The sequence below is a fragment of the Canis lupus genome, chromosome 22 (genome assembly GCF_011100685.1).
Source record: "Canis lupus familiaris isolate Mischka breed German Shepherd chromosome 22, alternate assembly UU_Cfam_GSD_1.0, whole genome shotgun sequence".
Classification (NCBI taxonomy): Eukaryota; Metazoa; Chordata; class Mammalia; order Carnivora; family Canidae; genus Canis; species Canis lupus.
In genome coordinates this window covers 45,955,213-45,983,064 of record NC_049243.1, presented here as the reverse complement: position 1 = coordinate 45,983,064, position 27,852 = coordinate 45,955,213, and the positions used below count along the sequence as shown (strand labels likewise).

The window sequence follows — 27,852 nt, the reverse complement described above, 5'->3', positions numbered from 1 at the left end:
TTATTTTTTTTATTTTTTTATTTTTTTAAGATTTTATTTATTTATTCATAAGAGACACAGAGAAAGAGAGGCAGAGACAGAGGGAGAAGCAGGCTCCATGCAGGGAGCCCGATGCGGGACTCGATCCCGGGACCCCAGGATCACACCCTGGGCCGAAGGCAGGCGCTAAACCACTGCGCCACCCAGGGATCCCTTACTCTCCTTTAGTAATCTAATCATGAACTCATTGTATGGCCTGGAAGTAGAAATGCTGCCACTGGGGTCTGCGATTATGTCTTCCTTCTGATGTGTCCTTCCCCGCCCCCATTCAATGCCCAGATGCACTTCAAGTTGAAAACCTAGGGACTTTTCTGGAGCCACTGTTATAAATGGAGCCAGAATTACTTAATTTGAAAAATTAGCTGTGTCATAAAAATCACTACTGGGCCCGAAATGACCACATCATTTCTGTGAGTCACTCAGAAATGCAGCAGTGAGTATCTGACTGCAAACAGTGTAGCCCCTGGGCAAAGGCATGCATTGTTACTAACATGAATTAAACAGAGATATGGAGGAAGAGTACTTTTACTGCGAAGATCTGATTTTTCCGTTCCTCTTATGCAAAAGTATTTTATAAATGTGTCCTGCCTGGTTTTGCTATGTAATTTATCCCCAAGAAACCATCCTTTGCCAAAACATTGTCACATTTTCCCAGTGATAGCTCATTACATTGACAAGATTTGGGAGAAAGGTTCTGTTTCTTCACAAGTGCTAGTTCAGCAGAGGTTGAGTTTCCAAAGTGGCTGGCACACTGTGTGTTCTGCACATAGTCAGCCATCGTAATTGGAATGGTCTGCCTATCTTTTGCATGATGTGTGGAGACACAGGGCTAGAAACTACTTGAATTCTTTATAAAACATTCTCAGCAGCCCAGGGAGAGAAAATCCTAGTATAGCTGCACTTCTCTTTAACCGGAGAGACAAGGGCCTTTTTATTATGTGCTCACTTAATCTTGGTGTGACTTATCATCCTGGAATACGGGTAGTCCCAATTAGCTGATTTCTTGACTCTTAATAGCTGAGGTAAATCTCGATTTTATTGTCTCCAAGAATGGAGTTTTGTCTCAAGGATAACTCAGTTATCAATTATGATAAAGATCTATTGTCACTTGTTTTGTTTGCAGGTGTCTTTAATAAGCCTTTCCATAATCCCTTCAGGAAGAAATATTTTCTCCTTTTAAAAATAGTATTTTCTAAATAGAAAAGCTCTGATCCCTGCCATTGTTGTTGATTCTTTGAGGGACATTTCCCAACATTCATTGTTTAAATGGTTGTCAGGAGGAATCAAGGGAAACTTCATAAACAATGCAGTAACTGGTTCATCTTACTTTGTGCGTAGAAGCCTTTCTACAGGAGGATTTGCATGCGATGAGTAGGCTTTTGACTGAGGTATCACTGGGATCATTTTGAAGTATTTGGGCCTGTTGCTATATTAGCAAGTGAAGATTTTTATTAATGCCACAAAAATGAATTTAACCTGCCCTCAAATAAAGGCCAACAAATACCAAAATGTAAATTGGATTTTTTTTTTTTTTTTTTTTTTTAAGTTGGATAGGACACTGTAAGGATAAAAACAACCCGGTGGTGTTCTGGGACTCTTAATGGAATCATGTAAACTTAAAATAAACACTATTATGGTAAGCACATAGAATGAAAACTAATTTTCCAAATCAAATACATTATATTCAATTCATTTTCCCCAATCAACCAAATGTTTAAAACCTGTTAGTTATAACAGCAATCTTCTGGAAATTAATTAGAAGCCTATTAGCTCTGCTAGCTGAGCCGAATGAAGAGGGTTGCTTGTTACATTTCTAAATAGGCTCCTGAATTAAAGCAAAGCAAGGTCAAAATGACAATCAGCTCCACTCACACCTCCTGGCTTTGCTTAAGTAGTTGATCTAGCTTTTGTTTGCCTTTTTAAAGGTGGGTGGGTGTTAATTTTTTTTAAAAAGAAAATTTTACATACTTTGACTCAGTCTTATAATACATGTAAGAGTTTTAACTAGTCAGGGGAAACATGCAGGTCTCAAGAATATTACCCGTGTGAACAATAGTATCTCCTCAGTTACTCTGGGATCTGAGATGGGAATGACTTTCAGACCTAGTGATCAGTTCATGAGCTCTTCTCCAGAGTTTTGTTCACCCTTTTCACTATGGCTTTAGGACATTTCCTTGTTGCCTTTGTTTCTGATGTCAATAGCAAAAGCTACTATTGACATCGGGAGGCCCCCAGTTAGAATGTCTAACATCAGATTCTTTGGTTAAGAACGCTCTGACTCTAGCAGCTCCTCCTATGCGCAGAGTAGCTCAGAACTTGAGCCTTTCCAAAGGTAACAGGTGAGTTTCATTGAAACGGTTGAGTTTTAAAAGGACTGGGAATTTCCTTATCAAGAAGTTACCCTTTTATTATCTTGTAGGAGATGAGCCCTTTCCCAATCTCCATATCCTTTACATCTAGTATTGCTGAGCCAGAAAGAACTTGGCAGAATTTATAGAGTAATGAATGGAATGCAAACCGAAATCCAAAACTCAGATACCTTCATGAATTGAGAGTTAAGTTTTCCCCTCATCAGAATATTCAAATTAAGACCATCTCCTATAATGTTTTTCTCCTTACTAAAGATATGCATATGGCCATGCCTTTTTGGGAGAGTTAAAATAAAATAGATACTGAAAAAATGTGACTACATTTGTCCATGTGAACTTTTTAATCCAGATTATGCATGTTTGATCACTTTTTCTGTAAGACAATAGTTTTTTCCCTTTTGTAAGCAAGAGTTTAGAAATGTGAATCATAAAAAAAAAAAAAAAGAAATGTGAATCATTGGGTTAGAAGCTAATTGTTTTTTCAATTGAGTCTGAAGCTGAGAAATTGAGGAGAGAACTGAGAAACAGAATCTTACATTTGATGCATAATGACTGGAGTCTGTAATACTCTGTAGATGCAATTCAGATATCAGGGATATCAGTCTGTAATACTCTGTAGATGCAATTCAGATATCAATTGCTCCATTGACTAAATGATGGAGAGAAGAAAATTCTGTTCAAAACCTGACTAGATAGACTGGTCATGTTGACCTTGAACAAGGATTTGTATTTGTGTAAATATATGGTGTTTTCGTTTGTTTTTTTTTTGTTTGTTTGTTTGTTTGTTTTTTTTTTAGTTTTTGGATAGTTAGCTATTCCTAATCCTGCTAATGGAAGACTGTGACACAGCGAATTTTGAAAATATGTATCATTTTCTCTTGCCCTGCGTTAAATGAGAAATCCTACAGAGCTGTGGGGCACAAGTGCAGGGGTTTGCAAACCTGTGCTCACATAGGTGAAGAGCAGTTGTGAATGAAGAAAGATCCATGTTTGACCAGCGAGGCATTTTGGAAGTATGGGCCAGCAGCAAGGGAAATTTCTGAATATGTCCTAGGAAATAAATAATTTATACAATACAAAATAACAACAGGCTGCAGGTTACCTCAGGGTTGCCCTGGGCTTATCAGATAAGTTAGCCAGTGGCTGGCAGTGCACATCTGGCTTATCAGTGTTGTTCAGACATGTTTTGTTTATTTGCTTTCACAAAAATCTGAACAGCTTTGAGTGTTAACGATATATTTAAAACCAAGTCATCTATCAGGCTCAGGTGCAGTTCTTCACATGTGAAAACTAAACATCTTTGTGAAAATAGGGTTGGAAATACAAATAGTATCACAATTTTCATCTGGACCTCAGAGGTGAGAAATCAATGATTGGGGAATTCTTTGAATAGGTCTTTGGCCTTCAAAACATGTTGAATTTGAGTAAACAAAGAAACAAAAACATAGACGTAGTAATTAAAATTCAAATTTTTAAGAGGTTGGCTGATTTCCTGATGCCATAGCATAAATCCCAGCAGCCTAACTAAATCTAGCCTTTAAATTTCTTAAAATAACGATTGATTTAACTTATAAAGATAGCATGCTAGTGTAATATTTGTAATGTTTTGATAACATTTAAGTTTTAGCGAATGATTAAAATGAACTCTAGTGATTAATTTTAATTACACAGGTATATTTTACTAGTATTTGTGCAGATCTATTGTTTCATGAATGTATTTGCAACTAGATAATGGAAAATACCCACATTGCTTCCAAAAGGGAGACATTGTATTATAACGTATCTGTGGTATGTAGACTTCTGTTCTACCAATATTTCCAGTCCATCTTTTATTGAGCACCTACCATATGCTGGGATGAGGGATGAGTGAGATGGAGCCTATATCTTCCTTCATTTGACCAAGCACTTAGTGTGTCTTGCATGCTTGTCACCATGCTGGGTTTGGTCGTGGAGTTGAATAACATTTAGTTCCTGGTCTTCCATGAGGCACACTCTTGGGAGAGAGATGGTCAGCGAGTTTTATTTCACTTATCATGGGTACCTTCTGGGACCTCCAGGTGGAGGAATCCTGCAGGTAGTTAGGAATGTGAGCATAGGATGAGTGTAGAGCCTGCATATTCTTCACTGAGCAGATGATCAGTGATGGTGTGAAGATGGTTAAGATTGCTCAGAGAAAGGGAAGCATTTTTAGATGCCAAGAACAGAACTTTATGGAATTCTTCATATTGAAAGAGAAAGCAGAGAGAAGAGAAGGCGAGTAGATGAGACCTAGAATGAATAGCAAGGAAGACAGGAGGAAAATCGGAGTTGAAAAACCAAAGGAGGATGAATGTGTTAAATGCAGAAGAGGAGGTGGGGAAGCAGTAAACTGTCAGGTTGGATTTGATGATTTAGGAGTCCACTGAGCAGCTAGAGCAGGTTTTGGATAAGAGTCCAGATTGCAGAGACTGATAGATTAGAGCAATTCATCCTTTGCCAGATTGGGGATGCTAATTTTGCAGAGTGCCCCAGAAGAAGTACTGGAAGGCAAGCTAAGCTGTTAGATCCTAGAGGTCAACTGAGCATTCAGGAATTGCCTCTGGAAGCCCGAGTTCCTACGTGGGCACTGCCATCAGCTGGGAGTGAGCTCAGGAAGGGAAAGATTCTGCTTAGTTTTGTTTTCAAGGATAAAATCAGTGCCACCTGTGTTCGGCTCTTTTCTAATGGTTCTGTTCATCCTTGATATATCTGATAAGCGTTGAAAGATACTTGATCGTTGTAATAAATTTTATTACTTTTAAGTGTTTATGCTGTATCCTCTTCCTCAGCGAATTCCTTCTCATTGCCTTAAATGAGAACTTAGATAATTCTACATTTTGTAATTATAAAAAAGACCCTCCTTTTATTATTTCTTTGTTTCTGCTGTCTTTGTCTCATGAATACTGTGGCGCATAGATTAACCTGCCTATGATCCTCTGAGATCAGCAGATCTCTTTGTTCTTTGCTTTCAAATGCCAGTACCTTTGCTTATTTTAGAACTTAATTTATTTTCTTCTCTGATCCGGAGATTGTAATATGTCATAGAAGGGTGAGACCATTCAGGGGATAACCAGATTCCATCTTCCTACCAGACCGGCTGTGCCACCACTGTCCCCACCACTTGAAGAAGGGTTCACACCCTTTCTTCACCACAGCAGCGGTATCTTAGAATATGTATCTAAATGGTTTGTTGTGCTTTGTTTGCAGATGATTTGTATTATAAAGGAGTTCAGGCCTAGAGAGTAAAATTCAGATTTCCTAGCCCTTAAATTGAATCTCTGTACAGCTCCTGGAAGGAAACATGACACGCCTGGCTGGCAGACCACTGATGCTCCTCTGTGTGTAACACCCATACCTTTGGTCCAACCTCAGATGGACCCTCTTCATTCTTCAAGGAGCAGCAAAAGTCTCTCTTCCCATTAGTGAAACTTTATTTGATCACACTCTTCTGCAATAAAACTGTCCCTATTCCTTCCACAAAAGCTGGCATTCTATAAACGTGCGTCAAGTGCAGTGCTGAACATCTTATTTCAATCTTACTTCTGGTCAGTACTTTCTGAGCACCACCCATATTCCAGGCACTTTTCCTATGTCCTAGTGTGTATTGAGGTGAACCAGGCATCTGCTTCCAGGAATTTACAATCCAGTGTAGAAGATAGATGGCAAACAGGTAAATTTAGAAGGCAATTCCAGTAAACTCCACGTGCATTTAGGAAAAGAAAGTGTTTGAGAGTGACTCCAGGGAGTGCTTGAATGAAACATAGTGACCAGGGAAGCGGTGATGTTTGAGTTTGTTTAAAAAAGAAAAAAAAAATCGTTAAGTAAACAGCCATCCAGAAAGAACTGGAGGCAGGTAGATGGGACAGCATGCTCAGGGAAGGGAACAAGTGTAGATTCTCAGATGGGATCAAAGCAGCACGTTCCCAGGGAGAGAGAAAGACAGAGAAACAGAGAGGGAAGATGGGCAATGGGAACTTGAGGCATTGGCAGAAATGGACCACAAAAGCTTAGGGCTTTAAGTTTTCTTCTGGATGCAAAGGAAACCACTGGAATATTCCAAACAGGATGGACATCATGCTTCCACTTCAGATTGAAAACAATGTATATTTGACACTAATCATGAGATAAGCACATTATTTAATGCTTATTAATTTTTATTAAAGATTTTATTTATTCATGAGAGACACACAGAGAGAGGCAGTGATAGAGGGAGGCTCCCTACTGGGAGCCTGATGCAGGACTCCATCTCAGGACCCTGGTGCTGAAGGCAGACATGCAACCACTGAACCACCCAGGTGTCCCTTTTTTGATGTTTAAATCCTCAATATATGCCTAAGATCCCTTAAAGGGAAGGCTCTATTCCCATGTGGCTGTATTCCAAGGCTTAACCCCCCCCCCCCCCCCCCACTCCCCGTCCCTTTTTAGGAACTGAGGCATATCAGTATTTGGTGTTTCAGTCATTAATGTCATGAACAGTTATTGTGAGTGCCCAGATACGATGGTGGTTCTTTGCAGTCAGTGTGGACCTCTTGTCCCTCCACCAACCTACCCTTCTAGCACCTTGGCTCTGAAACACCAGGTCACTCCCAGCTGAGTTAACATGGAAAAATAAGGATGATGTAGGGGTTTTTTTTTTTTTTTTCCCCCAAAAGCTAAATTTTCTCAGTTTTTTTTTTCCCTTTAGGTATCTTTTTTATTTTTTAAAGATTTTATTTATTCAAGAGAGAGACACAGAGGCAGAGACACAGAGGGAGAAGTAGGCTCCCCATGGGGAGCCCGATTGCGGGACTTATCCCTAGGACCCTGGGATTATGCCCTGAGCCGAAGGTAGACGCTCAACCACTGAGCCACCCAGGCATCTCTAGGTATCTTGTTTTCTAAACATAATGGGATGGAATGGTGGGTGGGTGGCAAGGAGGTATAAAGTCACACAAAAGGTGACATGTAGTCCACACAAGCTGGAAGTAACAGTCCTCCTAGCTAACAGTTAGTGACTCCTTCCTGGGTGCCAAACCTCGTTTCAAATATTCTATGAGTATAATCTCATTTTTCTGGCAACTCCAGAAGGTATATACAATTATTGTGCTGTTCTCACCAATGGGGAAAATGTGGCCCAGAAAAGTTATATAATTTGTCCAGCATCACATAGCTAGGAAGGGATCAGTTTCAGGCTTTTATTCTGTTTTCAAGTTATACTCATTTATGCTTATGAGGGAGAAGCACAGTGCCCCTTTTTGTGTTTGGATCACATCAGAATATTCTCACTAAGGGACATTCCAGGTAGAATCACTAATAATAAATTGTTTGTCATCTGGTGTCTCTGCCTCCTCCCCAAGAAGTCGTAAAGGTGCTCAGATAATACAATCCCATGATATTTGAGATACAAACCTTGTGAAATTGTGGTAGTAGCCTTTTTTTTTTTTTTTTTTTTGTCCTTTAGAATTAGGATCATTTTTCTTCTCCATAAATGCTTTTTGTAATTTTTGCTTGTTGTGAAGTCTAAATGAAGAACTACTATTTTCTAGAACTTTATTCCTTAGCTTATGATAAGCCTGATTTCAAATGGAAGTACAGGAGAAATTGTGACTTGTGAGCATTAGGAAGTAGTAGATACCATTTTTACACGTATTTTGATGGATGTTTGGGTTTTTATATACATAGTTCTGTAGTACTGTTGTGTCAACAAGGAACAATTACTGGGTATAATGAAAACATTTCTTGAGATTTTGTTGAAAAATAGAAGCTTAACTCTACAATAAAACTATGAAGAGGTGATTGTACGCTGTACTAGCACTAGTAATTAGAAATGCATTCCTTCTATATAGAAAGTGGCACAAATATAAATTGTTCAATTCACATACTGGAAATAACTTATAAACTGCATATAATAGCTTTATCATTTATATGAAAAAATGAACTCTTGAGGTTTAATTCAAATGAATGGCTCAAGTAGCAGTTTAAATTTTGAATTCTATGAAAAACTGTCAGTAAGATAAATTTTAAGAATTTATAATGTAGGCAGTAACATTCTTTTCTGGGGAGATAGGAGTCTGGTATATTTGATTCCAGACAACAGAGTTTGTCAGTGTTTTTTTTTTATGTATATGTATGTGTATGCATGTAGACAGTACATATGTACCCTGATGAGTTTTCACATTGTTGATATGTGACGTTTTCAAGCCAAGTAGCTTGATGCATATCTCAACATGTAAGGCAAAGAAAATAATGTTTGTGGCTGGAGTGGAGGGTTTTCTGTAGGGCTCTATGTGAATCATGGTCTGCATTTTAAGATGCCTTGACAACTTGTCTGAAGAATAGAGATTTGAACCTATAAATTCTTGGCCTCACCCAAGGTCTGTGAGTGGGTAAGTAGGCTGTATATCATGTAGCTTTAAGCGAAACAAGAATGTGTGTGTATCTTTCCTCTTCGAAAGTGTCATTCCCATTTGGTGGATTTTCCTGGAAATCACCAAGGTTGATTGTGCAATAGTTTATGTAGTGCATGCATGGTATTATGCCCTTGACTGCTTCCTGCACAGAATCTTAATGTTTCAGACTTCTCTCTCCTCTTTGTGGTCACCTGAAGATGTTTTGTGGCAGAGGACTCCCTCGTCCTCTTGCCTTACCGGTCCCAGTCAGCATCCGCATAAGCATCTCAGGATTGGGAAGCAGGACACCCTGTTCCGTGCTGGTCTCTAGTGGGGTAGTCCTGGCCTTCTGGCTCTGCTGCTTTCATTTCAGTTCAGTATACACAGCGATGCCAGGGCCCCAGGTTTACTGGAAACCTGACAGAGTTTCCTGGTCTGATATGTTTCTCTGAGATTCTCCTTCTGGAGAATTATGAAGTTAGTGAAGCCTGCATTGAGTGACGCTGGAGGTTAAGACATTAACTCTCAACCTGCTCTTGACCCTCCAGAGGTAAATACTAGCCTTTCTTTGCTTTTTAATTCCTTCGCTACCAAGTGCTCTAGGTAAGATGGCAGAATCAGACATTGTTCTTGGTGTTTACACCATTGCTCTATTTTCTCCTACCCCTGCATTTTGCAGTCCTCTCCGTACATGCAGGAAAATGAGCTTTTAGTGACTGTCTCCAATGTTTGCATGCTCACTGCTCCTTTCTTGGCCTTGCTGTCTTTCCCCACACTCTGTCCTGATTCTTCCTAGGCTGCTTCCTACTCCTTGCCCTTGTTGCTATTTTATAATACACATGAAGTAAACTGATAAAATAGGCCTCAAATCGAATGGTTTGGAAAGACTTAGGAAAGGCTCCATTAAAAAAAAAAAATATATATATATATATATATATAGGGATCCCTGGGTGGCTCAGCGGTTGAACATCTGCCTTCAGCCCGTCCAGGCCATGATTCTGGAGTCCTGGGATCGAGTCCCACATCAGGCTCCCTGTGTGGAGCCTGCTTCTCCCTCTGCCTGTGTCTCTGCCCCTCTCTCTGTATCTCTCGTGAATAAATAAATATAATCTTAAAAAATTAGTAATTAGGTATGGTAAGGCAACAAGTGAGGGAGGGGGGAGTAGGCAATTGGAGAAATACAGGAAGATTCCGTGCTGAGAGCCTCACAAGTGTCTCACAAGTCCTAGAAGCTGCATTACCGGTGATTGATGTTGAAAGATCATGAGACACTCTGATACCAGATCTGTACCTGCTTTTATTTTTTATTTCTATATATTTTAAAAAGATACTTATTTATTAATGAGAGACAGAGAGGCAGAGACACAGGCAGAGGGAGAAGTAGGCTCCATGCAGGGAGCCCGATGTGGGACTCGATCCCAGGACCATGACCTGAGCCAAAGACAGACACTTAATTAACTGATCCACCCAGGCATCCCTATGCATGCTTTTAAATTAAACCCACACTTTCAGGTTTTGTATAATTTATATCTGAATTGACATGGCTTCCTGGTGATCCCTGAGTCTCATGTTAGGGGAGAAGCAGCAGATACCAAGGACAGGAACCCCAGGAGAGCATAGGAAACTTGCAGGGACACCATAATGTCTAGTTTGACATTTGGCATCAGGAGAGCTAAAGATGGGTAGGTACAGAGGAGGCAGATGAAAGGGAGACTCACGTCTCTCGCACAGGGATTTGGATTTGGAGTATTGGTAGAAAGCTACAGAGCAGGACAAGACCCATTATGTTGGTGGATTTTACCAGACTTGGGTAGACAAGAAGAGGCACTTGTTTGCCCAAGTCTCTCTTTGGGACCTAAAGGTAGTGATGCCCAGTGTAGCTGGTGAAAACCCTTGATTCTGATTAGTAAGTCCACACTGTGGAAGAGCCCTCCTATGTCCCCCTCCCCCAGTGATGTCATTCAAAGGCCCTATCCCAACAGAGGGGCAGTCATGAAGTTTGCATGCCATTGTGTATGCCAGCTCTTATCGGTCCCAGGTATGTTTCCTGTCCAGCCAAATTATAGTTGATGGCCACGTTGGAACTGTTCACAATTCCAAAGGAGGAAGGAAGGCAGCATAAAAAAATAAATTCTATCTATCTCTTAAATGTGATTGTACCTATGGATTTAAGCACCCTGGGAATGTTTTTTTGTCATTTCTCTTGGTTCTCTAGGAAAAGCTTCCGTTTTAGTGATGTGAGGGTTGAATGCGCTGCTGTAATTAGGATTAGATGTTAATGGTATCATTTATAACATAAATACCTCTAGAACCTCTGTGTGGGTGCAGTGGGAATCTTCCCCCGGCCCCGCCCGACAGCCTGCCTTTCTTAGTTGGCTCCTATCTCTACCTCTTCCTGTCCTTGCCCTCTGAGAGCACACACATTCCTTATCTCTAAAATAGAGAAAATGGTATTACTTCACAAGTGTTATTGTGAAGACAAAATGAAATCATTATAATAAAATGGTTAGCACAGTGTCTAAGTACATGTTAAGCACTAAATAATGGGTAATTTCCTTAGTTTTATTTATTTTTTAAGATTTATTTATTTAGTCATGGGAGACACAGAGAGACAGGCAGAGACATAGGCAGAAGGATTGGTGGGAGAGCCTGATGTGGAACTTGATTCCAGGACCCCAGGATTGTGCCCTGAGCTCAATCATTGAGCCACCCAGGTGTCCCCAGTAGTTAGTTTTCAAGTTGCTACCTATTTCATAATGGCATTATTTTGCATCAAAGGAATTGTCACAGAGTTGTTGGTCCCATAATTATCACCACTTGAGCTTGTATCACAATGATTGTATGATCCCCCCCCAATTTTACTTTATTTATTTATTTTTTTAAAAATGATTTTGTTTTATTTGTTCATGAGAGACACAGAGAGAGAGGCAGAGACACAGGCAGAGGGAGAAGCAGGCTCCCTGCAGGGATCCCGATGTGGGACTTGATCCTGGGACTCCTGGATTACTACGCCCTGGGCTGAAGGCAGGCGCCAAACCGCCGAGCCACCAAGGCATCCCCTCCCCCAAAATTTTAATGGGTATTTTTACACACAGACTCATGGAATCATAATCTGTTAAATCTCTTAATCATAATCTGTTAATCTCTTTTAAAATAGAGAGTATTGAGCACTCTATATTTTATTTTTTCTATATTTTATATTAACAAACTTAAGGCAATATCTGAAGGCTCCCCCTCCATAATATTTGAATAAGGAGTCTCCTATATTTAGAATTCATGTCCTGAAACGATTACCTCCAAGAAGTCATCCAACTCACAAAACAAGTAAAAACGAAGGTTAGAGAGGGAAGTTTGACTTAAGCATTTTAATGTTAAAAAAAAAAAAGTGGGGCTCATTGAGCATGTGAACTTGCACACAGCTGTCCTCAGCAGAATGCTGTAATTTATTGACGAAAACTGAATTGCAAAAACCTTTCTTCCCCACACACCCCCTCATCCAAGAAAAGAAAAAAAAAATCAACAGCTTGACTGAGCTTAAATAACTGACTTTTCATATCCTTTCATGGAACACAAAGGGCTAATCCTTGAGGCCACTTGAGCCACCAATGCAGGCAGTGGTGGGGACCACCATGGAACGTGTCATTCCCTCCTCAACCACACACAAAACACATTGACTGCAGCTTTATGAAGTGAAAATGCCTGAGAAAAAAGAAAATGTGAAGGAGGTGTCCACAGTCATTTCTTTCCAGAGGGGGAGCGAGAAAGAAAAAGCTGCTGCATCTGGATATTGAGAACAAAGCCAGCCTAAGACTTGGGTACAATAGGTTGGGTCACTTGCTTTTATAGAAGCAAAAGAGTGGAACTGCCTTTACTTGTCTCAGTACCACTGACCCTTGCATTGCATTGTGTAGAGATGTCAGGGAAAGTGTGTAGAAAGCATTCCAGCCTCTTTCATTGAACAATGACTTTGTCATTTTGAGATTTCTATGGTGTGTTGACCCCTTCCCCCACTCCTGCCCTGAAATCCCCATTGGACAAAGGAGATTGTTAGTTAGGCAGCCTTGCCCTCATTTGGAAGATCTCTGTTTTACCGACTCTTTAAAAGTAAACTCCTCCATTTTAACCGAATCACACTGTGCTTTCACGCTTTTAAAATCAACAAAAGTGTTTTAGCCAGAGCCGCGGCAAGGATGGAATATTCCGTGAAGGTGCCAGTCCCTGCGATAATGATTCATGCAAAGTGCCAAGTTAAAGTGGGTTTCCTTGTTTATAAAAGGGAGCATTGATTATATGGGTTACTGGAAATATTTATAAACACTTGACCAATAGGTTCCTGAGATCGCGGTGATAAGGTTCACACAAGCCCACTCCTATGATTCCTTTACTTTTTTCTTCCCCCCTGAAAGATGAGATGGTTGTTTTTCTTCCCTCAGCTTGGTGGTTAGCACAATTAGAAAAGAAACCCCCGTCAACATCAGCATAGTGACAGTTAATCACCGGGGACCCTCCCAGGCTGGCAACCAGTGTTCCAATTTGTCTGTCCCAGCATGTGTGCTCCAATGATAATGTTTGTAGTTTAGCAAGAAGCTAATTAAGACCTAAAGAAAAAAAAAATAAGGATCTAATTTTTATCGAGCGTGATGGTATGGTGCAGAGCATAGAACTTTACATTATGGCATTATTGGATGATGTCCATTGCAAAACAGAGGCCACTCACAAGGCTTTCTCGAGAGCCTTGCTCGCTTGCATCGTTAGGGATGATTAAATGGGCAGTTGTTGCTAGGGAGAGGAAATAGCTAAATATTTACTTAGTTTGAGGACCTTTAGAGTCTCCATATGCTGTTCATGATTACATTCCTTCAATTCTAGCTACTTTATGAGTTTTCTTGATAAGCTGAACAAGAAAGGGATGGGCTGGAGAACTTAGATTTGGTTTTAGAAAAATCTTGCACTTGGTATTTGCTGTATGGATTTCTCTCTCAAATCTGATGTGGAACATGATTAATTATATTCTGTATTGTCTTCTGCCTTTGAGTTCATGACTCACTTGTTTCTTGGAGTCCTTTCTGTGGGTTCATTGATTTAGTGTTCTCTGATCGTCATTTGCATTGAGTCACGAGGCAGATTAGAACATCTCTGGCGTTGAAATCAAGGGCCAGATATGCCATACATCTACAGCAGATATGCCAGATGTGGCTCCGGAGCCACGTTTTGTCTGAGGCCCGCAGTCTGGCTACCATGAGACCTCACGTATGCCTTCCCCTTCCCTGCCCATAGTGCTCCCCAGGAAATCATCTTGCAACATTACGGTTGTATGTTTACAGGTTGCCAACACCTGTCTGAGCATGATCAAAGAAATGGGAAAGGAATTCTGCGTCATAATTTTCTTTTTGCCGGTTGATACTTTTATTGAGATATTGTTTGTACTGAATAGAATATCTTTTTTTTAGTAATTTGAAGAATTTTGATAATCATGTGTCTCCCTTTGACAACTACTGAAAATAAGTTGTAGAGCCTTTCTATCACCTTGTACAGAAAGTCTCTCTTGTTCCTTTATAGTTAATTTCCAGACCCCCACACCTCTCGCATTTCCACTGACCTAGAAGCTACATTCTTACTTTTGGGCTACATACATGCAAATGGAATCAGTATGATACCTGTTTTTCTCTGGCAGCTGCCCTTTTGTCAGCATCTTTTTGGGATCCATTGTATTGTATGTCACAATTCTTTTTTTTTTTTTTTTTTAAGTGATATTCCACTGAATGAAGATTTCACAAGTTGTTTATTCCCTCTTTGAGGAACATTGGGATTGTTGACAGTTTTTAGTAATGAACCTTCTTGCACGAGTGTTGATATGCACATGTTTTTTCATTTATTTTAGGTCAAATACCTAGAAATGAAGTTGCTAGGTCATAAAGTAGGTGCATTTTAACTTGAAAGGGCTACCAGAAAGTTTTTGAAAAATAGTTGGTGAGGCCAGCATGGGTGGCTGAGTGGTTTAGTGCTGCCTTCGGCCTAGGGTGTGATCCTGGAGACCCCAGGTCGGGTCCCGTGTCGGGCTTCCTGCGTGGAGCTGGCTTCTCCCTCTGCCTGTATCTCTGCCTCTCTCTCTCTCTCTCTCTCTCTCTCTCTCTCTCTCTCTGTGTTTGTGTCTCTCATGAATAAATAAATAAAATTTAAAAAAAGACTGCTGTCTTAAAAAAAAAAAACAGTGAATTTTATATACTTACCAGCAATATTTAAAAAAAGACTGCTGTCTTTAAAAAAAATAGTTGGTGAATTTTATATACTTTCCAGCAGTATGTGGGCACCACCTGCTCTACATCTTTGCAACAATTGGTATTATCAGTCTTTTTGATCTTCGCCTTTCTAGTGGATATTGATTTCATTGTGGCTTTTAATTTGTACTTCCCTATTTGACACTGAGTTCCTTTTCATGCTTTTTTTTAAAAAAAATATTTATTTATTCATGAGAGAGAGAGGCAGAGACACAGGCAGAGGGAGAAGCAGGCTCCATGCACGGAGCCCGACGTAGGACTTGATCCCCAATCCTTGAATTCCAGGATCACGCCTTGAGCTGAAGGCAGATGCTTAACCGCTGAACCATCCAGACGTCCCTTCATGCCTGCTCATTGGCCATTCAGATATCTTCTTTTTGTGAAATATTGGCTCAGATCTCTTGCTGATTTTTTTAAACTTAAAAAAGTTCTTTTTATTGTTGATTTACAGGAATTTTTATATATATATTAAAAAAAACATTTTTTTGAGAGAGAAAGCACCATCCCATGGGGCAGTGGGGAAGGTCAGAGGAAGAGGTAGAGAAAGAGAATCTTACGTAGGGTCCATGCTGAGGATGGAGTCCTTCACAGTGCTCCATCTCAGGCCCCTTAGCTGAAATCAAGAGTTGGATGCCCAGACACTCTTAAATATATTTCCTAGTAGTTTAAAAAAATAATACTAGTTTAATCTAGGCTTTTGTAAATAATTTTTTTCAAATCTGTGGCTTGCCTCTATATTTTGAAAGGAGAGCAAGTTTTAATTTTGGTGAAGTTAGATGTTACTTCCCTTCCCCTCCTCCACTCCTTTTGTGGTCCATCTTTTTTGTGTCCTGAGAAATGTATGCCTATCTTTAAGAGGTAGGAAGAAACTTTCTTGTTTTTCCATTTTAAACATTCAGACATATTGTGTAAGTTTTTGTGTATGGAATGAGTTTGATTTTTTGTTTCTCCCCTTTTATTCACATTTTTAAAAAAGACTTTTGTGCTTTTCACTTGGCACCTTCATTAAAAATCATTTGACTATATGTGAGCAAATCTGTGTCTCTTTATTTTGTTCCTGTGATCTGTTTATCTGTCCATATACCCACACTGCACTTGTGTTATTATACATTTTAGTAAGACTTGAAATTTAGTAAGTTTATACTGGTTTGTCAAGATTGTTTTGATCATTCTAGAACCTTTACTTGACAATTTAAATTTTATTTATTTTTAAGATTATTCATAAGAGGTGGGGGAGGGAGGGAGGCAGGCAGGCAGGCAGGCAGGCAGGTAAGCAGACCAGAGACATTAGCAGAGGGAGAAGCAGGCTTCCAGGAGCCCCACGTGGAGCTTGATCCCAGACCCCAGGATCATACCCTGAGCCAAAGGTAGATGCTCAACTGCTGAGCCACCCAGTCATCCTGACTATATTTTAGAAACATTTCAATTTGTTTTTTAATAAAAGCCTGGTGGGGTTTTGATTCTTTATTTTCACTGTAGATCAATTTGAGGAGGCTGTGATTCTTAACTATATTAAATGTTTCAGTTATAAATATGGCTTATCTCTCCACTTACACAGGCCTTTTTTAATTTTAGAAGAGTTTTATAGTTTTTGTATTATAATTTTGTACTCCCCTGTTTGTATTTATTACTGATTTGATGTTTTTTAATTCTATTTTTGGGATTGTTTTTAATATATTCCAATTGCTTTTTGCTAGTGTGAAGAAATACAGTTAATTTATGTATATTGACGTTGTGTCTTTGAACTTATGAGCTCACTTTTGCATTTCTTGGAGGTGGTGATTCTTTTGTTTTAATTCTGCAGAATTTTCTACAGATACAATCATGTACCTTGTTCTTAATGATAGTTTTACTTCTTTATTTAAAATATGTGACTTGGGTTTCCTGGGTGGCTCAAGCAGTTAAGTGGCTGCCTTTGGCTCAGGTCATTATCCTCTGGGGTCCTGGTATGGAGCCCTGCGTCATGTTTCATGTGGAGCCTGCTTCTCCCTCTCCCTTTGCCTGCTCCTTCCCCTGCTTGTACTCTCTCTCCCTTTGCCTGCTGCTTTCCCTGCTTGTACTCTGTCAAATAAATAAAATCTTTAGTGTAATATAATATATGAATTGCATTGCCTTTTCTACTGCTGTAGCTAGAGGGCTAGACCTTCCAGTACATGGTTGAATACAAATGATGAGATAAGATCATCTCATCATCTTAAAGCAAATCTTTTAATGTTTTTCCATTAAGAATGATGTTTACTGCAAGTTTATGGGTTAGATATCTGTACCAGATTTAAAAAATATTTTTATTCATTTGGTGAGAGTTTTTAATTTTTTATAAGAATAAGTGTTGAATTTCAACAAATTTCTTCTGCATCTCTTCAGATATTTGATGATTCAAGTTTAATTTTTTAACATTATCCATTATACTGATTGATGTTTGCAGGTTAAATTTACCTTATATTCCTGGAAGAAATTCCACCTGGTCATGGTTTGACATTTTCATGTATCGCTACATTCTATTTGTTGATACTTTGTAAAGAATTCCTCTTCATGAGGGATAGTGGCCAGTAATTTGCTTTTCCCTTAAATATTTTGTCAACTTTCAGCATCAGAGTTATGTGGGCCTTATAAAAACAAAATGGGAAGTATTTCCTCCTCTTGGTGGCCATTTTTGGGTGTCTGCATTTTAGGCAGAGGTCCTCAGTTAAAGTAATCTGACTGTTGGCTGTGTTTGTATTTTATACTTGTGATTAGAGTCCATAATCACTTGATTTGAAGGAATATTATCTTTGCTAATCTGTTTGGGCCTGCTTCAGGTAGTTGAAAGGCCTTGGGAGTTAATGCTTCCCTAAAGAAAAAGAAATTCTGCCTGTGAATAACAATATCTCCTACCCAAGAGTTCCAGTTTGTCTTTCAAACCATCTGCCCTGTGGATTTCTGGCTTGCCTAGACCAATTTGATTTTAACATGAGCATCGTTTTCATATTGTTAGATTGAATTTATTCGTATATTGGTTAGTGTTCCCAAGGCAGTTTGTTTCACAATTTTTCTTTTAATTTCTTTGTGTTTTTTCTTTTTTATCTTCTTTTTTGTTTGTTTTGTTGTTTTGGTTTTTTTGTTTTTGGGTTTTTTTTGTTGTTGTTAGGCACGTGCATGGATGGGCTCAGGGTGGGGAAGGAGGAGCAGAGTGAGAGAGAACAAGAAATTTAGTGAGGGTCCATGCTCAATGTGTGACTCAGTCTCATGACCCTGAGATCATGACCTAAGCACAAATTAAGAGTTAAACAGTTCAACAACTGAGCCACCCAGGCACCCCTCTTTATGTTGTTTTTATATCATGATGATGCTTGACTCAAATTCTGTGGAATAATTGAATATAACTTTTTTGCACAACCTATTTGTGAAGCCATCTGGGCCTAATACTTCCCTGGGAATTTTTATATGGATTAAAAATTTTAAATTGATACAGAACGAATCAGATTTTCTGTTTTTTCTTATGTTGGTTCTTGTACATTGTTTTTCAAGAAATCTGTCCATTAAAATTTTTTACTATAGTGGTACATGGATGGTTCAGTAGATTTTGTCACATTCTTGATCTCAGCTCAGTTTTGATCTAGGTGTCCTGAATTCAGGCCCCATGTTATGCATCACACTGGGCAGGGAGCCTACCTGAAAACTAAAAAATAATTTATCAGTACAATGTATAATCTTTTATACATTTATTTTTTTGTGTGCCTTTTATATGTAGCATATATATCAACTCTGGCCCTGAATTTCAAAGCTCTAACACTGAGAAAATGTAGAAAGGAAGCTATTGATCAACGAGATACGCTTAATGTAAAAAATGGGAAGAAGTGCACTATGTTTTCTAATGTTTTCTATTATGTTAGTTAACGAATTGTAAGCTTGAAACCACCACGCACTTCTTGGGAAGTTAGCTCTGTCCCAAGATTAAGAGCCGACTGAAGGAAGAAACACCAAGTCCCAGAGCTGGCGTGGTTGTGAAAAGATCCCAGGCCACAGCAAATGGAAGGCTTAAGGAGTGATTAGTATATCTCCAGGAAAGGATAAGTTTAGAAAAGTTTAATCTTTTTTTAAAAAAATTCATTTATTTATTTGAGAGCGAAGAGAGGGTTGAGAAGAGAATAAAGGAGGGGCATAGAGTGACAGAGAAGCAGGTGCCCTACTGAGCAGAGAGCCTGATGCTAGTGCCCACGTCTTTGGGATCATAACCTGAACAGGCAGACACTTTACCGACTGAGCCACCCAGGCGCCCCTAGAAACATTCCATCTTAAGTAGAGTTTGTATAGATTCATGACAAAAATAAGATCCAACAGTGTTCCTGAAAGTTCTGATTTAACAGAGGTGGCTGGAGTTGAGTGAAGGCTGAAGAGACAAGTGACAAAGCAGGGATCTGGGAACCAGATTTAATCTCTGAGCTCCCTGAGACATGCAGGATGCCATGTATATCAGCACGTCACTGACACCTGCAGATGTAATACAGACCAAAGGTTGGTGTTAAGGGTAAGGAATGTATATTTAAGCACCTTCCATATTCATCCCGTTGCTTATACATATCCAGTCATTGAAGAGTTAAGGAGTAGGTGATGGGAATTACATTTTAGTTGTTAATACTTTGAGTTTTGTATAGCCTGCTCAAAATGTAACTGCCTCCACAAGAATCTTATATTAGCCAGCAGCACAATCTATGTGATAGTCGTTTCATTGAAACCTTATTTTTTTATCTCCTATGTTTCCAGAATAAATAGGTAGAAGAATCTTTCCTACACCCACATCAGTAAATAGCTTACTGATTAAAACCTAGGCATCATTTTTCCCCCTTTTTTTAAATCAGAAGAAAATCTTGCCATGTTTTCTTGCCAAGAAGTGAATCTTGCTTTGTTTATTGCACCTAAGTCATATCTTCTGCAAAATCAGTAATCGTTTAAGGCAATCTGGACGACTTGTACTTATCAGAACTTGGAACAGAAGTTATAAGAGGCTGACAGCAGGATTCAAAGCTTTGAAATTCCTTTGAGGTGTTAGCAATTTTAATGATACTGATTTTCATTTTTTTAATTCTATAAACAAATAATAAAAGTACTGTCTACTGAGTAAGTGGCCCTGTGATTAAATACATATTTAGCTTTGTGCCTAAGAGAAGTCTTAGAGCAAGCAAGAGTTCAAATAAGAATGAGGTGAGCCAGAAGTATGGATGACATATTTATTTGCATAAAATAAGAAATACATTTCTACTGCTGTTTATAGAAAACATGTTCCTTGGCATAAGCTTCACAAAGACTAGCAGCAACAGAATCCCATGGAATTAAGTTTAAAGTAAATTGTGGGTAGATACCTAGGAATCCCTACAGGGCTAGAAGCAGTTGGGTAGTTAAATGCCAAACAGACAAACCAGTCCTTTATTTAGTATTGGGCTTGGGAGAGATATACGTTAAAATCTGTAAGATTCGGGTTAAAAGATGAATTCTAGAGGAGACCACATCCCGTGGAAACTGTTTTCACCACCATCCAAATATGAAGTATGTAGAATAGTCTTAATTTTGTGTTTTGGGGTTTTATGCATTTATTAAAGTTAAATTTAATTAACTTCCCTCCTTCCCCTCCTTCCCACCAATCCATTTGCTTCCTGGGCTTAGACCTCATCAGACTTTTGTTTTCTTATATAAACAATATTTCCTAAATCAACATTTGTTTATGTTCCATTAACAAGCATTCTTGCGGCTTTTTTCATGACCAGCTCTACTCTTAGCCAAGCAGGTTCCTTATTTCCTAGGAGCTAGGAATGTAGGACTGGGCATCTCATGGAAGAGACCAGATACAGCCACAAGAAAACTGGAAAATGCAAATGACTGGGAAAACATTAAAAAGGGGTGTATTTAGGTATTAAGTTTTAAAAGCATGAATATATGGGTGGCAATATCATGCAGAAATTACAAGAACAAGTTAGCCCCACAATGACTCTGCATTATCTAACTTTGGGCAAATCCCTAAACTAACCTGAGCATCAGCATTAGCTTTCCTCTTTGTGGGTAGAGTTGATAATCCCTCCTGCTCCGATTGAATGTGTGGATGAAGTGGCATAAAGTGTGTGAAATACTGAAGAGATAGACACATGGCAAGCCTCATGAAATGTTACTGTTGGTATGGGGGCCATTAGGGCAATTGTACCTTTCTTTGGTTAAGTAGCTATGGAGGTTTTCCTCAGTATTATTTGCCATCCAACTGGATATAAAGGAATGGCTTTTCTTTCAAGATTGGTAACTGGGCTGTTTTTCAAATAAAGTAGTTAACTTTTTTGGTAAGAATTGTTTTATTTTCCTTGATTTCTTTTGTAAACCGCATTAACAGTTCATTTAGTTTTCCTTGTGGTTTATTAATCAAAAAGAGCAGCAGCTTGTAGGGCAGCTTCCTTTCTGATGAGGGTAGGCTCCTTGCGCATCCATTCTACAGGTGATGGTGAGGAAGTCTTCCTGGCATCCAGACCAGCATGCTTGCTTACCAGGAAGGCCAGTCTGGAGTGTACAGAGTGAATTTCTTGGGATTTACAAGCCCACAAGATCTATGTTTTGTATTTCCCTTGATACTGAAGCCAGTTCATCATGCATGAAATAGAAAATGTCACATTGGTCTCTTCCTTGACCATACTGAATAATCTGGCATTTGGTTTGGTGGTGTTCATTCGAGGACTCTTCACCTTTTTTGTTACTCTGCCAGACATGCCGAGCAATTTCAGGGCAGGAAGTCTTCACCTAGAAGCAGAGAAAAGAATATGGATTGAGAAAAGAAACATCTCATAAAATGTTGAGTTGTGTCCATTTATCCTGAGGGTTTCAATCTTTGGGAGGCCTACAGGTGGCACAAAGATGGAGAGGACAGAAAATGTATTACATATGAGCTCTATTGGTCATCTTATTTCAAACACGCATATTCAAAACAAAGTAGACCTCAGATATGAGAGCTGAAAAAAAGCCACAGCCACTTCTGTGCGTGTGACATCATTACGACATCTAGGGACAATATCATCTGCTGTGTTGTGTCCCTGGGTACTGCTAAGGTGTTCAGTGGTCAGAGTGAGTCATATCTCAGGGTTCTAACTTCCATGATATTTTTAAGATTCGTTGGGTCTGTTAATGTATCATCCCTTCTCTTCTTGCCCCTGGCATCCAGAGCAGGCTGAAGGGTAATGATAATGGTACTTAGAATGTTTTTTCTCTAAGCTCAGACAGCTGACCACTTCATAGACTTGCTCTCATTTAATTTCCACTACGTCCCCTCAGCCTTTTATGTTGGTGAGGTATCCCAGTAATGATGAAATGGTGAAATACGTTACCTTTCTTGTTAATGTTCAGGAGGGCTGGTCCTAGACCCTGTCAAATAGCACAGTGCTAGGCTTATGCTGTTCCTCTCCTGGTCTAGGTTGATATTCTCTGTAAGCCTCAGAATTACTCAGAATTAGAAAATGTTGTGTGTCTTCTCAAGTGAATGATTTCACACAAATATTGTTTATACTTGTTCGTGTGGGTTCATAGATTTCAAGTCAAATTCCTAACTGCTACGTTCCAGTTGGGATGCAAGCATATCAAAATGATGATCAACTTTAGATCTTGGGCATCAAGACGTGAGTCGCGTGCTTCTGAGTCAAGATGTTTCTTGCTGTGTATATATTATTGTCTTTCTGTGCCTTCGTGTGATAAGAGGTGCAGAGGCAGTGACTCGGCGGGTTGGTCATCACATGGGCTTGGAATCTAATCAGATGGGTGGAAGGGAGTGTGTACCTTGGATTAGACTCCTTGGAGTTTCTGAAAATATGGAAGGAAGAAATGAGATTGGCTTCAAGGAAGGGATAGGTATTTCTTTTGTACCAGAACCTTTTGTTTCCCCTTCAGAATATTAGATTTCTTGCGTGAATACAGTTTTTGTCCTTTGTCAACTTCCCTAAAGAGTTTGGCTGCAGGGGTTGCCTGGCTGGTTCATGTAGTAGAGCATGTGACTCTTGATCTCCAGGTCATGACTTCGATCCCCAAATTGGGTATAGAGATTACTTAAAAACATTTGCTAGCGGTAAAAGATTCACATATATCTATAGATACATGTGTATAAATGTAAATCTGTATAGAGTGTATTTTTTTCCCCAGTATCCTATAACTACTAATTCACAGTGAGGCATGACCCACAAGTAGAAAGAAAACTCTTTCAAAAAGCATCTTTGAATTGCTTCAGAATTTGGGGACATCATATCTGAAAGACCTACATTGAGAGTTTCTGAGAATAGCATTTACTGGGTCGTTAATGGGTACCCAAGGAAAGAGAGCCCTGTGTTTTGAGCTTACCTCTGCTGCCCAGGTAATAGGTTAGACATAAGAGATCCTTACCTTAGGGAGAGCCAGATAATTGAAACTGGTGAATATTGTTCAACCAAAAGAGGCTATTTGGCTGAAAAAATGGTAAATTTGAATTTTTCATGATTAACATGATTTCAGATTTTTTTTCTCTCGACAACTATTAGGGGCAAGCCTAGTGATTATTTAATATGAGACATTGAAAGAAATGGAAGGACCCCTCCTCATGAGCATGAAGGAAGAAGCTTGGCTTCCTAATTGGTGTAGGAAGGTTAATCCAGTAGCTGAAAGAAATTCGTCATCTGTGGGTATAAAGGGAGAGAGACCTGACAGCCCTGTTTTCTCCATTCATGGTTGGATTCTGTTCCTTCAGAATTCCATGCATTTTTACTTTGCGGTTTGTATGGATACTATACTAGAGACTGGCAGAAATTGTAAAATTGCACATGAGTCTACATCAAAATTATGCAGTTTGTTTCACCGGGGTTTCTGTCCATAGATTCAGAGTTCTAGAAGTTTCCTCTTTCTTCCACTCCTTTTGCTTGCATGATTCTTTGCACAGGCACTGCTCCTGCCTTTCTCCATAACACAGCAAATATCCCAGGAGAATTTGGGACCACCACTTAACCTCCCGTCTTTCATATCTCTTATCTGTAAATGGAAATGACAGTTCCTACTTTTCTCATTCATAAGCTGGTTGTGAGGATGCTCTGAGAAAACTGATTTGAAATAGCTGTGAGATGATAACCTGTGTCTCTGTCAGGCATTAGCCTGTTAACCCTTTCCTCGGGGACTCCCTGGGTCCCACTGCCCTGACTGGTGCTGTCACGAGGGCACTGGGCCTTCACTTTCTGAAAGGTCACAGGCCAACCTGTGTTAAGCTTTGCAGCATGGCTTCCTCTTGGGCAGTGTGTATGTGTACTGTAACTGGTACTGCAAGTTATTCTTCACCGCTCTTTGTTTGTTAAACTAGCCTGTGAAATTCAGTTGTAAGTTGCAGAACCTTCTAAAAAGTATTCATGGATTCTTTCCTGTCTTTCAACAGTCCTCTGTGCCTTGTGCACATTGTCCTGGGGTTATATACATCTGAGTTCACAAACATGGGAGACCTTGGCCTGTACTCTGTGAATGTGCCCAGTCATGCTACTCAATGACCCCACTGTCCTAGCAGGCATATGCAATGTGTTGATTGCTTTCCTATCACTTGAAGTTACATACCATGATACCATACTATACATTTCCTGAGAATGATGGATACTCAGTCAGCATCATCCAGTGACTTAGCTTTCTATGCTGCTTGATTTTTTTATTAGACCAATATCATTTCTCAAGATAAAACTACCTCATGGGATTAAAGTCATGTGCAGGGATCCCTGGGTGGCGCAGCGATTTAGCGCCTGCCTTTGGCCCAGGGCGTGATCCTGGAGACCCGGGATCGAATCCCACGTCGGGCTCCCGGTGCATGGAGCCTGCTTCTCCCTCTGCCTATGTCTCTGCCCCCCCCCCCCACCCCGTGACTATCATAAATTAAAATAAAATTAAAATAAAATAAAATAAAATAGTCATGTGCATAGAACTCCACACCTGACACATGGCACCTGCTATTGTTGTCATCATTAGCCTTTAAATAGTTGTTTTAAGTATTTATCCTAATGATAGAAAATTTAATGTACAGATGACAAAATTTAGTGTTGTTTTGGAAGTAAAACCATTTATTGTCTTATTTTCATTTGGAATATTTATTTTAGAAATACGAAGTCCTGCAAAAATGAGGCATCGAGGATCAGCCTTTTTTTTTTTTAATTTTATATACTTGACATGCAGTCTTACGTTAGTTTTATGTGTACAATAATATAGTGATTCTTCTACTCTATACTTAATCCATGTGCTCACATGTTTGGGACCATTTGTCACCACACAACAATATTACAGTACCATTGACTATATTCCCTATGCTACAACTTTCATCCCTGTGACTTATTCATTCTTAATTGGAATCTTGTACCTGCCACTACCCTTCATCCATTTTGCCCAACCCTCAACCTCTTCCCCTCAGGCAGCCATCAGATAACTGTATTTATGAGTCTGTTTCTACTTGTTGTTTGTTTCATTTTTAGATTCCACATATAAGCAAAGTCATATGGTATTTGGTTTTGTCTGACTTAACTTCAAATAGCATAATGCCCGTGAGGTATATCTATATTGGCACAAATGGCGAGATCTTACTCTTTTTTGATTCATCTACTGATGGACACTTGGGCTGCTTCCGTATCTTGGCTATTGGAAATACGGCTGTGGTAAAAATAATGGTGCATATATCTTTTTGAAGTTAATGTTTTCCTTTTTGGGGGGTAAGTACCCAGTTAGTGAAGTTGCTGGATTACATGGTGTTTCTATTTTTAATATTTTGAAGAACTTGCATTCTGTTTTCCACAATGGCTGTACCAGTTTATATTCTCACCAGTGGTACATGGGAGTTCCCTTTTCTCCACATCCTCGCCAATACTTGTAGTTTCATGCTGTTTTGATACTAGCCATTCTGAATGGTAGAAGATGATGCCTCATTGTGGATTTTGATTTGCATTTCCCTCATGATTAGTAATGTCCAGCATTTTTTCATGTGTGTGTTGGCCCAGATGATAAAACTTAAAAAAATTTTTTTAGGCATTATATGTCCTTATCTAGTCTTTTCATTAGGTTTTTAAGAAATATCAAACATTTGTTGCATTGTATTTCTGTTCTTTATTCTTTATATTAGACATGCTGATAAACTTTGAAATTCCTTAAGTAAGGTTTTTAGAGGAGAAATTAAGGACATATTAAGGGGCTCAAATAAGTCAATATTTTCCTGAGCAATATACAGTGGACGTTATATTGAGGGCAAGCTGAAACCTATCATGATGGCTAATGACAGGCTCCCTGGGCTCTGAGATTTCTGCCTTGCAGTCTTGATCAAGTTGCTTTACCTCCCTCTAGGCTTCATTCCCCATCTGTAAAATGAGATAATACTGGTATTCCATAGCACTTTTGAGGGTTAAATGAGTTAATACATGTGAAATATATAATGGGTAGCCTTATACACCGTGAGCACTCAGTAAATGTTAATTGCAAATAGAAAACCAAGAAAAAAGAATCACCACTTTAAAAGGTAAACCCTTAAAGTTTTCTAATGAATTAGTAATTAGCCACTTCTTCTTTAACCCTAAGTATCTACTTGAGTCTTCTGGATTCCTCATCTGTGATGTCCACTGGCTGATTTCTCTGATAATATCTGATGACTCATGTTAGTTTGGGAATCAGTTACTGTTCTGAGTCTCAAACTTCCTCATTCGTTAAATAGGGAAGATTGTACTGGTCTCTCCTAGGGCGACTAAGCATTTCAATAGAAGGGATATCTAGAATTTTTTTTTAAAAGATTTTATTTATTCATGAGAGACAGAGAAAGAGAGGCAGACACACAGGCAGAGGGAGAATCAGGCTCCATGCAGGGAGCCCGAGGGTAGGACTCGATCCCGGGACTCCAGGATCATGTCCTGGGTTGAAGGCGGCACAAACCACTAAACCACCCAGGCTGCCCCTAGAAAGTTTTTATTGTGTTTGACTCATTGCAAGTATGTAATAAATATAATTGGAGCCACCTATAAAATTCTATTATTTCTTTGATGGCAATGCATTCCCTGCCATTCCCATAATTTTTTGGAACAAAGGAGTTGAATCCTAACAAGACAACCCATTAAAGTCTATGTTTGAGTGGAATTCTTCATAAGAAGGCCTCTGTATATGTTTGTGCTATTTCAGACATTTCTGCAAGTTCTTGGTGTTGTTGGAGTGGCAGTGGCGGTGATTCCTTGGATCGCAATACCTCTGCTTCCCCTTGCCATCATTTTCTTCATTCTTCGGCGATATTTCTTAGCAACGTCGAGGGATGTCAAACGCTTGGAGTCTACAAGTGAGTACATAGGCTCTGAGGTTGGGATGGCTTTGTGGGCTCACTTCCATTTATGGTGTAATTAAGGAGGCCACTGAAACGGTATAAACTCTTTCTTCCAGGTATTTTCTCCAAGTTAATGTTAAATAATCAGTGGCATATTATGGCCAACGTGATTCAGTAGGGCCCTTAGGGCAAATGGAACTGGTGGCCTGACACTTGCAGCTTGTAGGGTAGCACAAGAAAGGACAAAGGATGTCCATCTGTGCAATAAAGCTCCAGTGGAATGTGAGCACTGTGGAGAGGGGGCCAATTTCTTTTTCACGACAGACTTCCTAACATAGAGCAGGCACTCAATAAATGTTTCTAAAGAAATATTTCATGTTCAATATTTCAAACTAATATAGAGGGAAAATATGGAACATTTCTTCCATGGAAGGTTCTAGAAATGGCGAAGAAAGGAAAAGATTAGGGAAAGGAGAAGACTGTGTCCTATGTCAAAAGTGATA

At 39.3% G+C, this 27,852-nt stretch overlaps 1 protein-coding gene across 1 annotated transcript in view; it reads left to right on the top strand.

Annotated features, from left to right (window-relative positions):
• ABCC4 (ATP binding cassette subfamily C member 4) overlaps positions 1 to 27,852 on the top strand; it is a 245,850-nt gene that overhangs the window by 162,680 nt on the left and 55,318 nt on the right. Inside the window, 1 exon segment of the mRNA NM_001197174.1 lies at positions 27,214 to 27,364. Within this exon segment, the coding sequence (NP_001184103.1) occupies positions 27,214 to 27,364 (151 nt within the window).